General features: G+C 33.8%; 1 protein-coding gene across 1 annotated transcript; it reads right to left on the reverse strand.

Annotated features, from left to right (window-relative positions):
* Nucleotides 1–1,537: 1,537 nt before the first annotated feature.
* On the reverse strand, nucleotides 1,538–8,038 carry LOC136842481 (uncharacterized). Its single transcript, XM_067109859.1, has 5 exons — nucleotides 7,908–8,038; nucleotides 6,082–6,229; nucleotides 5,382–5,479; nucleotides 4,077–4,197; nucleotides 1,538–1,835 (listed from the first exon to the last, which is right to left on the reverse strand). The coding sequence occupies exons 1-5, from the start codon at nucleotides 8,022–8,024 to the stop codon at nucleotides 1,771–1,773; spliced, it is 549 nt and encodes a 182-aa protein (XP_066965960.1). The 5' UTR covers nucleotides 8,025–8,038; the 3' UTR covers nucleotides 1,538–1,770.
* Between the last annotated feature and the right edge of the window lie 5,964 nt (nucleotides 8,039–14,002).

Here is a 14,002-nt window from a genome sequence, read left to right on the forward strand (position 1 = left end):
GGTACAATATTCTTGAAGTTAGTAGAACTGTATATCAAGAAATAGAAACAAAAGTGGTTTATGCTGTCATTCTTTTTCATGAGAGTGATGTAGAATAGAGCAGAATACACAATTTAGCCCGAAGGCCTAGCGCTGGGACCTATGAGGTCATTCAGCGCTGAAAGGAAAATTGAGAGCAAAAGGTTACAAAGGTGTAACAGGAGGAAAACCTCGCAGTTGCGCTAAGAAATGGTTGTTAAAAGAGGGTGGAAAGTAAGATGGAAGAAAGAACATGAACGGAGCTACAGTAAAAGGAATGAAAGCAGTTGCAGCTAGGGGCCGAAGGGACGCTGCAAAGACCCTTAAGTAATGCCCATAGCGCACCGGTCTTTTACCCAAATAGATCTGGAATTACTCATACATTCGTCATGGAATTCGCCTTGAGCTTAATTCGTAATGGAAGATTACTAATTATGAGAGAGAGAGAGAGAGAGAGAGAGAGAGAGAGAGAGAGAGAGAGAGAGCCAAATATCTGTGGCCTAGTTGTCGTCCTGAATGTATGTACACACACACACACACACACACACACACACACACACACACACACACACATATATATATATATATATATATATATATATATATATATATATATATATATATATATATATATATATATATATATATATATATATATATATATATATATACATACACACACACACACACACACATGAACTTATTTCACCTCCCCACTTTTTCTCTTAGAGATATTGTCTCCAGAATGTGTAGACCTAATCCTCAGAAATTCTTCTCTATCCTGGCTACAACTGCCACAGTTTGGTAACTAACAGGTATTACCTCACTGTTTTGGTTCAAGAAGCATAATGGATTTTTCCAGTATACGGGCCTAAATTGCTTCCTCTGCCAGGGATTGATTTCGGGACTCTAGCGAAGTGTAGTCTACAACCACTTGACCAAACTTGTATATACACACATACCTTTTTGTGTCTCCATGGATAGAAAATTATGCCTTAGGTGCCATTTTGTTTGTTTGTGGATCCACTCTAATCTTATTAACTAATTCTTATATTAAGTTATCTATGCTAAAAAATTAGACTGTTTGTGATACATCAAAAGCCCCCTTTTTAACCAGTGTTCTATATGACCCCACTTAGAAATTTCAGTATTGATATGCATAGTTATGAGTGTGGTATCTTGAAATTTTAGAGATAACCATGAGTGGAAAAAATTAGATGAAAAATCAGTGAGAGAGTTTTGAAAGCTTGCTAAAGAGAGGCACTTAAGAGGTCTGTTATAAATTTGTTTGTCGAGTCCAGCATACGAAAACACCAGTTGTTCAGCTATTCTGTCAATCCCAGATTATGAGGAAATAAACACAATTCTTATAAAAGAATTTTGATCATAACCAAGAATTATAATAAACTTTGATTGTTTTTTTCTGCTTGTATTTAATTGTAGGTGCCGTTAAATGCAACGTAGTACTCTAAAGATAACTGTATTGTCTGTAGTAAAGGGACAAAGAAAAGAATGCATACAAAGGTCATTTGGACAATATTTTAAGAAAATTCCATTCCATCACATTTTTACAATTTAAATTTACAATTTTTAAAAGACCTGTGAAACGAATAAGAGACATACAACATCTCTACCACAGGTTTTACAAAAAAAAAAAAAAAAAAAAAAAAAAAAGCAGTTGAGGCTGAAAGTTAATAAGGTCTTTAATCAAGAAACGTTTTTTTCTACTATTAATGCTATGCAGTATGCAGTTCACCAGCAGCCCTTTTGCTTGGTACCGGTGTAGGTGAGGTTCTGGTTATTCAGACCTAAATCCTCTGTGAAAGAAAGGAGAAGAAGCGTTAGGTTTGTTTACATTTCCTGGTGATTATAAGCAAGGAGTGCAGACTCTACCAAGAATTCTTCTCAAATGACTTTGACTTAGTGTACGTGTTTTGACGCAGGATTATAGTTGGCCATGGCCGGAATTGAGTAATAAGTGCAGCTGGAGTAAACAGAATCAGGAATGCTGGCTAGTGTGCAGGTATGTAAGAGATGTGGGCTAACTTGCCCCTACGTAGGTTAGTCTAGGTTTGTCTGAACTCAGCCTGTTTTATGTGTATGTCAACAGTCGTTTTTAAGTCAGATGGAAGACTTTACGGTAAATCTAAGTAAGAGCTCTGCACGGACTTAATTGTTAATTGATTTTTCCTATACTTATAATGTTGCTGATGGACGTGGTGGTGATTATTGTCGGTTAATTATTATTAACCTCATATTTACCAAACATGGTTGGGGACCCTTTGAGAATGTGGGGTTTTGGGTGGGGGGAAAACGTTGGGAGAAAGACCAGACTGCCATGTTGTTTTTGGAATGATTCCGGAATGGTTCCTGTGGGGTTTTGGGTGGGGGGAAAACGTTGGGAGAAAGACCAGACTGCCATGTTGTTTTTGTGGAATGGTTCCGCGCATGGGCAAGTCATTAGAGAGCCATATATTTAAGAAGGGATTGGGTAAGGAAACCCATTTTAAAAGGAACTACACTAACCTAACATACTCTGACCTAACCTAACCTAACCTAGCAGGCCGTTTTACTTAGCCACCCCCATCAAGGAAACTCCACTGTTTACCAAAAGCTCCTGTATAACACTGCACATGCACAATAGCATTCAAGGATGGCCAGCATACAACTTCTGAGGTTAAGTACAGGTTAATTACTGTCGACCAACAGAAAGTAATGGTAAATTCTTGATAAGCAACCAAAATACCGTAGGAAAAATCAATTTCCAAAGTAATATCCCATGCGGAGCTATTGCTTAGTTCTACTGACTTTACCTTGTTTTTCTCTAAGTTTAAATTCCAAGTTTTAAATATTCCCAGTTTACTTGAGCAAATCGACCATGTATCCTACTGTAGGCATTAAATGTAAAGGAGACAGCTGTGTGAAGATATCCTTTATTAATATAATTTCTTCGCTAAACAATATAGAAATGTGTATGTATATAATGCAGTACAGGTGATAAATTCTGAGAAAATGACTGAGATAATAAGAAATCTGCCGTCCTTTGTTTTATGTTTTTACGTAAATGCCACAGTGTCTGGTACTAAACATGGCGGAAGCTCTGCGGGAGGCTATGTTTAGTACCAGCCCTCAGGATTAATGTAAAAATATAGACAAAATATGGAGAATTTCTCAAATTATCTCACTTTTACTACATTATATACATCATTTTCTACATTGTTTAACCAAAAAATTATGTTGAAAAACAATATGTAGTATTCATGTGGCCATCTCCTTGACATTTACCCCATAGGCTTAACCTGTTTTGAGAACACATGGCTTATCTTGTTAAGGCTTTTGTGGAGGTAGGCAAAGGTGAGTTGTGCATGTCTGGGGAACAGTGTTGAATTTTAGCCTTACATTGGTGGTTATTAATTAAGATTTATCCCATTTATGTGGCTCATGTACTGCCAGCATTGAATTGATGGTAAAATGTATTCGTTATATGATCTAGTATTATGTTTGCATTCTGTATATATTTATGTTAAAAGAGGAACAAATATAGCATTTAAATAGTAGCAGTAATGAGAACACCATGTATTATAGTTGATTTCATCCTAATCACGTAGCAAATTAATAACATTCACTATACTCTTCTTGTATTGCTACTGTTTGAATTCAGGTCATTAAAAAATATTCAGTGCAACAGCAAAATAAGTCATTGGACAATGGGAAATGACAATTGGAAAAAAAAATTTTTGACTTTGAAAGATATCCAGAGTGCCCAATTTACACCAAATCAAACCATGTAGGCTCAGAAACAAGATGTATAGCTTAGTTTAACTTAGAAATTTACTCCCTGTTTTTCACTTGCAAACTATTTTATAGATCATTTGAAGGTGTTACTTAACCATTTACATTTTACCAAACTTCCATATAATTGAAATAAAAAGAAGAGGCCTTACTCTGGAAGCATATCACCTGCTTCTTGCAAAATTATCAATTAAGTGTGTTTTTCTGTAGTGTAATGAAACTATTAGGATTAACATGAATGAAACTCTGGAAAGAAGGAGACTTACCAGCAAATTTGATCATTTGAAAAAGTTTGCTCTCATCAATGGATGGCACTCGTGACATGAAGTGAATGCAGTAATTCGTCACACCCAAGACACTGTGGCAGTCGTATTCAATAGCAGTATCCTAAAGGGAAGGACATTTTGGTATTGATGAGACTTACTGGCTGATAATCTTTCATGCTATGTGCCCACTACCTTATTAAATGTTCAGTGTGTGTGAATTTGTATATGTACCAACATTCACATATTACATATTAAACCATCATAATAGCCCATGCAGTGAAGTTAACTTTATAGAACACTATTAGATTATCATAGTAAGACATTCAAGTTTGCCTATGCTGTGTAACTCATCTGCCCTCTTGGATTTTCAGTTAGTGGTAGTAAACTCTAGTGCACTTGCATTTACTTTTGAAAGTACATGTGCATATTAGCTGTGCATATGGATCAGTTATCACCCTGCAGTGATAATAGGTACTTCTAAACGCCAGATTTTTCATTGTTAATGATAAGTTGATAGGGGTTTGACTGTCAGTTTGTAAGGGAGCTTGCCTGATCTTGCTTTTTACATCAATTACATTATTCAGGCTAGAGAGGGGAAATGTGGAAAATACTTAAAATTCTGCTATTCTTCAATTCTTACAACTTCAGAGCAGCAAGAAAGAGAAAAATTTATGAAGTGAAACACTTTTTTTTTAAAGAAAATATTCATTGGCAGCATTTTCTTCTTCCAGTCAAATTCGTAAAAAAATTTTGCAAAAATTACTCTCTTCCTCTTTTCTTTTAAAGCATTATGGCAATCCCCTCCCAAAATTTATCATCTTGGTTCTTATTTTTCTCTAGTACCATGTGTAAGAATGGGGTTGTTGAGTATTTGGAGTTGAAGATTAATTTACTATTTTATCTTTCACCAAGCAAGAAACCTTATCCTATTGTTTATAGGCATTTACAAGGTTTCTGCCAGTATTTGGCATCATGCCATATTCCTAAACTCTCTGGATACAGATTTATGCACACACTATTGTATGTATGTATGTATGTATATGTATTTATATATATATTTTATATATATATATATATATATATACATATATATATAATATATATATATATATATATATATATATATATATATATATATATATATATATATATATATATATATATATATATATATATATATATATATATATATATATATATATATATATATATATATATATATATATATATATATATATATATATATATATATATATATATATATAATGTACAGAGTAACTAGTGCATAAACCTGAATAACCTTACCTCATCTATAGAAATGACGGTGTAGTCAAATTTTGGTGCAAATGGAAAGGGAAACTGCTGTTTGAAGTGACCTGGTACTCCATCATGTATCAAGTTGGCTGTTGAAATTAAGGTATATTAGTTATCTTAGTTAACTGAACTGAATAGACAGAATATTATGCAGGATTGTGTAGCTCAGGATTTTTAATTATTTTTCATCTGGTAACTTGAAAAGTATTCATTTATTCAAAACATTGCCATCATAGCCAAACATTTTATTAGGTATGAATGTTTTGGCTCTCGTGCAAAGCAAGATTATTATAATTGCTGCTTTGCTGTTAAAAAATGTGAGGACAAGGGAAGGAGGGTAATGATGAAAGCAGTGTTTTATTGAAGTGTAACCAAGAGATATAGAAGTATCAAGGAGATGAAGTTGTCAGAACTGTTATGAATACATGCAGACCAGAACTGAAGTATGGGGTTTGGATGACAGTATTTGCTTCCCCATGCAGTCTTAACCCTTTCCTCAGCTTTTTACTTACAGACTAGCCAGAAAGAGAACAATACTCTAAAACCAAAGACTACGATGGTCTGCCACATGCAATGGGAAATGTATTGTGTCCAGTAGCTTGTGCATGTGTGTGTGTGTGTGTATGAGCATATGGGTGTAGGAACTTACGCCCTTGTGGTTATACAACATACATAGCATGTGCATACAAACCTGTAGCACTCTGGATATTTCCATCAGGACCATATTTTCTGCATGAGTAAGTGACGTTGCCATTACCAAATTCAGGATTATCTGTCTTAAAGTTGAGGTCGTCACACCAGCAGTCTTTCTGAAAGGCTGTTCCTCCGGGTGTCTGGAACTGGTGTGAAAAAATTATTATGGAACATGAGAACTTGCTATAAATACTGTAATTATAATTGAAAATCATCAAAAGGAAATCAGGTTTTTATGAATTCTTAGGTTATTAAATATAGGAATCAAGTACATTACATGTAAACATATTCAGATGAGTAATCAGAATTTGTAATTGTGAAGTGGTGCACACTAAATGACACTACAATATCTTTTATAGTCTTATATAAGCTAACAAATGAAAATGATATTAAGACAAGGTCTTATACTGTTGACCTCATTCTACCGTCATCTGTTAGATCTACTTCCAAATACCTAAATGAATCAACCCCTTCTATCAAGGCACCATCCATAAAAACATTCATTGTTACATCTTCTTGGTTTCCATTTACCCTCATAACCTTACTCTTGCACATGTTTTTGCACATTGCAAGCACTTTGGAATTTTTTTTCCTAGTTTCTGCCCTCTGTCTTTGTTAGCCGTAGTCAGCACTTTATAATCTGAAACATTAGCCATTTGACATTCCATTTATGACCTATTTTCATACCCCTTAGCTTTGTACGTACATCCGAGTTCTTTTCTGTGACTTTATATCTCACTCCATCCATAAAGGTTTAATATTAAACATCCATGAGACAACACACTTGTGTCTCAGACCCATTTTGACTCATCAGTTTATCCCCTGCCTTTGCATTCTAACACGCCTCCCATCAGAAAACCTCTTGTTGGTCTCAACAGCATTTTTACCTAAAATTCTAAACACTCTTTAGAGTTCCCCTCCATCAGTATTATTCATAAGCTTTTTCGTGGCCCATGTATGCCACATATAGATTTTCACTTTACCTGTCTTATTTTCCCAATCAGAATCCTACCGTACACCTTCCTTGGTTTAGCCTACAAATTGTAACATATAAAATTGGAGTCCTAAAATGAGCAACAGAGCAAAAAGAACAATAAGAACCAATACAAATTGGACCTGTATTGGAACATTACACAGAATGTACATCATAAAAACTGCGCAATCAGTAATCAGTAAAAATTGTTTAATCATTAAATTTACATTCATGAACATAAAATTGACAGAGAAACCTTTAATGTGTATCTGTGAGTCAGGAAGTAGGTGAAGCAGCGAAGGTAAGCATGGTGTGTGTAAAAGAATGGAAAGTGATGTGGAGTGCTTGTGGGAGCCAAGATGGGAATTTATAAAGGAATTGTTGAGCCAACTGTTCTTTATGGAAGTGATGGGTTGAATGTAAGTGAGAGAAAAGTACTTGTATTTAAATCTATTAAGGGGAAGCGTTTGGGTATTAGGCTTATAAGCGGCATAAAAATAATTGAAGTGTTGAAAAATATGGAGATATAGTACTGTATTAAGGTTGGCTGAAGAGAAAGATGGATTGAAGGTTTTTGAGATGTTTCAGTCATGGGGAAAGAATGGTGCATGATAGGTTTGTGGAAAGAATAGCCTATATAATACAGAAGTGTTATGAGGAAAGAGAGAAATACCCAGAAAGTGCTGGATAGATGGAATCAAGAAACATTGGAAAAGAAAAGCCTTAAACCTGAGAAATATGATTTGGGAAATTTAATTGTTAAGGGAAATAGCTTGAAGTTGAAAAATATAATTGTGTTTATGTTGTTTGAATAACAAAATTTGGAACGTGTAATCACATTCATTATTTACCTTTCCAATCTCATACCAATGCCCAGCGTAGAGGGAATTTTTGTAATTAAGGGCTGGATCCACTGTAACACACCCAGGATCTTGTGACACCATGGTAGGGTTAGCTGATGTCACCATCGCGAGACAAACAAGTACCTGGAATGGTCACCTCATTAAGTTCTTTGCTGTGCTTTACACATGGAAACAGTAATAGCCATATTTGCATGATTAAAGGACTATGTAATTTAGATATTAGATATAAATACTATTTTTATATCTGCCAAACCAGACAATTCAGTGAGACAGTATTTTACAATAAGTATAATTAATCTTTAAGCTTAGTTTATTATTGTCTAATTAATGTAAGTTATGCCAGAGTTTATTATTGTCTAATTAATGTAAGTTTTGCCTGCTTGTGCTTACTATAAAAGTAATGTTAATATACCATTCGGAAGTACACTCGGAAACCACAATCTCCGACCCACCTAGGTCATGCTCCGAGTTTATGAGTGTGGCCTTTCTGGACGGCGGGCAACGCCAACTATCAGGGATTGAAACTCACTCGAACACCTTTTGAACTCAACGGATTTTGCTTTGGGTGTGTGTTTTTTTTTGCTCATATAATGCATATAACGAAGAAAAAACGCCGAAACTGTCGGGTTGTGGTTAGGAAAGGGGTGAGAGGGAGGGAAGGGTAGAATCTCTCTCTCACTCTGTCTTTCTCTCTCTTCATTGGGAAGGTGGGTAGAGCTCTCGGCTAGCACGCTGTTGGCTCAGCGTTCGATTCTCCGACCGGCCAGTGAAGAATTAGAGGAATTTATTTCTGGTGATAGAAATTCATTTCTTGTCATAATGTGGTTCGGATTCAACAATAAGCTGTAGGTCCCGTTGCTAGGTAACCAGTTGGTTCTTAACCACGTAAAATAAACCTAATCCTTCGGGCCAGCCCTCTCTAGGAGAGCTCTTCATCAGCTCCTCAGTGGTCTGGTTCAACTAAGGTATACTTAACTCTCTCTCATCATTATCATGATCATCATCATTATCTCTCTCTCTCTCTCTCTCTCTCACACACACATCTTCATTATCATCATCATCTCTCTAAATGATCACAAAAATGCACAACACTCATAAAATATAAGGAAAGAGAGAGAGAGAGAGAGAGAGAGAGAGAGAGAGAGAGAGAGAGAGAGAGAGAGTATGAGTTTTTTTTATGATTTTGCTGCGTATAAAGCAAAGCAGTCATAGTATGATTATATAGACAACTGTTGAATTCTACAACCTGTATAATATCGAAACGAAGAAAAAATGCCGAAACTGCCAGGTTGTAGTTAGGAAAGCGGGGAGGTGGGGCGGGGGGGTGGGAAGGGTAGAATTTGTGAGTTGTGTGTGTGTGTGAGTGTGTGGAATTGACAATCTGAAGCAGCGTCACACAAGTGGACGAATCACACCAAGCTCACGTAATGAGTAGAAACATGACTTGCCTTATCTTGTCTTGGTTTAAGCGTCTGCTGACAAGGTAGCGGGGCTTTGACGACGTGCCATTCTGTCTGTCTCTCACTCTCATCATCATCATTATCTTTCTCTCTCTCTCTCTCACATCATCATCATCATCATCTCTCTAAATGACCACAAAAATGCATAATACTCATAAAATGTAAGGAGAGAGAGAGAGAGAGAGAGAGAGAGAGAGAGAGAGAGAGAGAGAGAGAGAGAGAGAGAGAGAGAATGGCACGTCGACAAAGCCCACTACCTTTTCAGCAGACGCTTAAAGCAAAACAAGATAAGGCAAGTCCTGCTCCTACTCATTACGTCAGCTTGGTCGGCGCAGTGATTCGTCCACTTGTGTGACGCTGCTTCAGATTGTCATTTCCACACACACACACACACACACAACTCACAGATTCTACCCTTCCCTCCCCGGCCCCCTTTCCTAACTACAGCCCGGCAGTTTCGGCATTTTTTTCTTCGTTTCGATATTATACAGGTTGTAGAATTCAACATACCACGACTGCTTTGCATTATATGCAGCAAAATCATAAAAAAAACCACCCAAAACAAAATGCGGAAGAGTTCAAAAGGTGTTCGAGTGTGTTTCAATCCGTGATAGCTGGCGTTGCCCGCCGTCCAGAAAGGCCCCGTTCATAAACTCGGAGCACGACCTAGGTGGGTCGAAGATTGTGGTTTCCGAGTGTACATGTATATTTCATTATAATTTAATATGTAGGGTGCTTGCAACCTCATCCCAAAAACAGTTCTAAGAGTGCAGATGGGTAACGTCATTCCTTTTAGATCCCCAACACCCAACTCATGCCAGTCCCAGTTCCAGGTAAAAGGAGAATTTACTGAACAATCCTTTCGTACATTTCCCTATAGGTTTCCATTGACCATTCAAGTCTCTTGCCAGTCTTGTGCACATAGGCTACCCTACTACCCTTCTTGCTTAACTTATTTTGTGATACATTTCCCTTCCTACCATTGTCCATTATATTTTCTCCCAAATGCCTGTGTGGATCAGCTGAAGCCATTCTTCCAGCCACCATATTGACATTCAGTACTCTATGTTTATGGTTTTCATTTACTTGCAGCTTTCTCCTCTTGCTAACACTTTCAAACTCTTTCATTAGCTTCCACAGTGTCTCTTCACTATTCCTGGTCAGGATTGAATTAACTGCAAAAATCAACCATTCCAAACTCTATTCATGATTATTTTCTCATCTCAAAATTTTGCACAGAAATAAAATGACTATCTTCTCTTTGGCCTTTTGCAGTACTCCATTCATAAAGATAATGAACAGCTGTGAAGCCTGAGCGCACCCATGTCTTAGACCCACTTTTGCACCAGACTATTCATTCTCCCGTGCACATATTTTCACACATTTTGCTTCCTTCATAACAACTTATTCACTCAAAAACTTATCGTCAGTAACGTGCTTCCTCAACTCCCTCCACATTGCATCTCATTAATTCTCTCATAAACTTTTTCTCAACCAGTGCATTTTCCCCTTGCTTTCAAATTTTATATAACTGTCATATCAGACACTTCCATATAGCCTACTTTCTTCCTGGTCTAGACCCACTGTTCTTCTCTTATCAGTCCTTTTGCCATTTGTCATCTTTTCTCAACCAATATATTAGCATACAGTACACATTCATTGGTATACTAAGTAACATCATGATTCTATAATGCTTATGGTTTCTACAACACCTCTACCTTCATATACTGTATATACAGTACATTATATATATATCTATCTATCTGTATATATAATATATATATAATATATACAGTATATATGTATATATATATATATATATATATATATATATAATATATATGTATGCATTATATACACACATCATCATCAGTGTAATAATGTCTATGGAACCTTACCAAAACAAAAAATGAAATTGACATCTTGAATGAGCTTGGGCCAAACAGAAGACTCCTCTTCGGTACAGGTAATGACTCAATGAATGATGTGGATCCCTCCTCTCAGTTACGAAATTGACCTTTAGGAATTATTCCCACTTGTGAGATATATATATATCCCACTCTCTTCTTATCATGTCGAGAAAATGACACCTGTTCTTCAGCACATAAATTGGAAGATAAGCAGTTAAATCTTGAACATGTTATAACTTGTATAATATATATATATATATATATATATATATATATATATATATATATATATATATATAGCATATCATACAATATGTAATATATATGTATATATAATATATAATGTATATTTAAACACATGTATAATATTATATATGATATTCATACGCATATATATATAATATATATATATATATATATATATATATATATATATATATATATACACACACACACACACACATGGAAAATGCTTCAAGATTTAACTGCTCATATTACATAAATATATAAATATATATATATATATATATATATATATATATATATATATATATTCAGATATATATATATATATATATATATATATATATATATATTAGCATATATTCATCTTACATATATATATACATAATTGTATATATTATATAATTATATAGATTATATATTTGGCTCCCTGTTAATTCATATATTATAAATTTATCAGGCTGAAGGAAGGAATGACTCGCTAAGCCTTTCAGAGCGCTGCCTTAATCTGTTTCCCTATGACTTTCAGGGCTCAAATACTCTTGAAATTGGAAAACAGAAACCTTCCCTGGCACCAAAGTGAGGTGGCCTGCAGCAAGAATTAACGGGACTCACCCATGACAGTCAGGGTACCTGACTTGCTCAGGCGATTAACACCAGCAAAAACCTTCATATATAGCTCTACAACATCAACATATATGCAGAGGCAGCTAGGATACTGACCCATGATATATATTATATATATATATATATATATAAACTGAATATATATATATATATATATTTTGTCTGGCAGACCATATATATATATATATATATATATTATTTATAGTATATATATATATAGTATCATATATATATATATATATATATATTATATCTGCAATATATCTATCTTTGCTAAGGAGTAAGTTATACTGTTCAGTGGAGAGTGTTGATAACCTTTTATCTTATAACTCTAATCTTGTTTCTGTTTGAGCCTGATTTGCCCCGAAAAATCTGGCGCTTTTGACGCTTTTTCACTGTTTTAATCATTTATCAGTTAAAGAATTTTTAACTTAACATAACTTGACGTTAGGTATCTATTGGCGCCAATAACCAATTATCGGCGGCGATAAGCGGAAATCAGCGATTTTGGCGCCGAAAATGATCGATTTTCGCCACCGGACAACATTACATAAAAGGGTGCCGTTAACTGACCCTAGAACCATCTGTATCCACTCTGCCTCTATGTCCATATCAAGTATTCCTATAATTTCATATATATATATATATAGAGGTATATATATATATATATGTATATATAATTGATATATATATATAATGTATATGTATATATATAATGAAAGAAGTCTTTGACCAAATGCTTTACTGTATTTCCCACCTCCTCAGGGTCAATTTTTTTTTTCCATTACAAGAAATATATTGACCCTGAGGATTCATTTATTACATGAAAAGTTGGTTCCCAGTTAGATGTGGTCAACTTGAAAGGTAAGTTTTTGCTCCAACTCTATGACAATATATAAATGTATATATATATATATATATAATATATAATATATATATATATATATATATATATATATATATATATATATATATATATATATATACATGTATGTATGTATGTATATATATATATATATATACATATATATATATATATATATATATATATATATATATATATATATATATATATATATGAATGTATATATAAAATATATGTAATATAAGATATGAATATATAAAATATATATTGAATATTGCAACCATATATATTATATATATACTATATATATATGAATACCATATAAGATATATATATATAATTATATATAATATATAAATATTTATATATCCATATTTTACCAGTAACATATATATATAAAGAAGTGCTATATATATATATAAATAAATAGTATATATATATATATATATATATATATATATATATATATATATAATATATATATATATATATATATATATATATATATATATATATATATATATATATATATATATATATATATAACTATATATATATATATATATAAAATATACAATATTCATCCCCTATATTATCCGTCATATATATATCATGGGATGAACTATATGAAGAATATATATATAATATTATATATATATTTACATATATATGGTTCATCATATATATAATCTTCATTCCACAAGATGAGCAATGTCACCCTTGAGCCACAGGAGAAAAGAGAACACAAACACTCTAATCCGCTCAAACACATTTCAGCCTCCCCACCTCTTCAAGAACTTTATTACAAGCCTAAACAGAATAAGTAAATACATAAAAATCACAAACATTGTTTCTCACTGGAAAATAATTAAAGAACAGTTGTCAAAGTTAAAATTAGGTTGTTAGATCATAAACCAGTGGTCAAGAATGAGCAATTCAGAAAAGTTAAAAGAGAGAACTATTCAACGATTTGGTGAT

This window comes from Macrobrachium rosenbergii, chromosome 10 (assembly GCF_040412425.1).
Source record: "Macrobrachium rosenbergii isolate ZJJX-2024 chromosome 10, ASM4041242v1, whole genome shotgun sequence".
Taxonomy (NCBI): Eukaryota; Metazoa; Arthropoda; class Malacostraca; order Decapoda; family Palaemonidae; genus Macrobrachium; species Macrobrachium rosenbergii.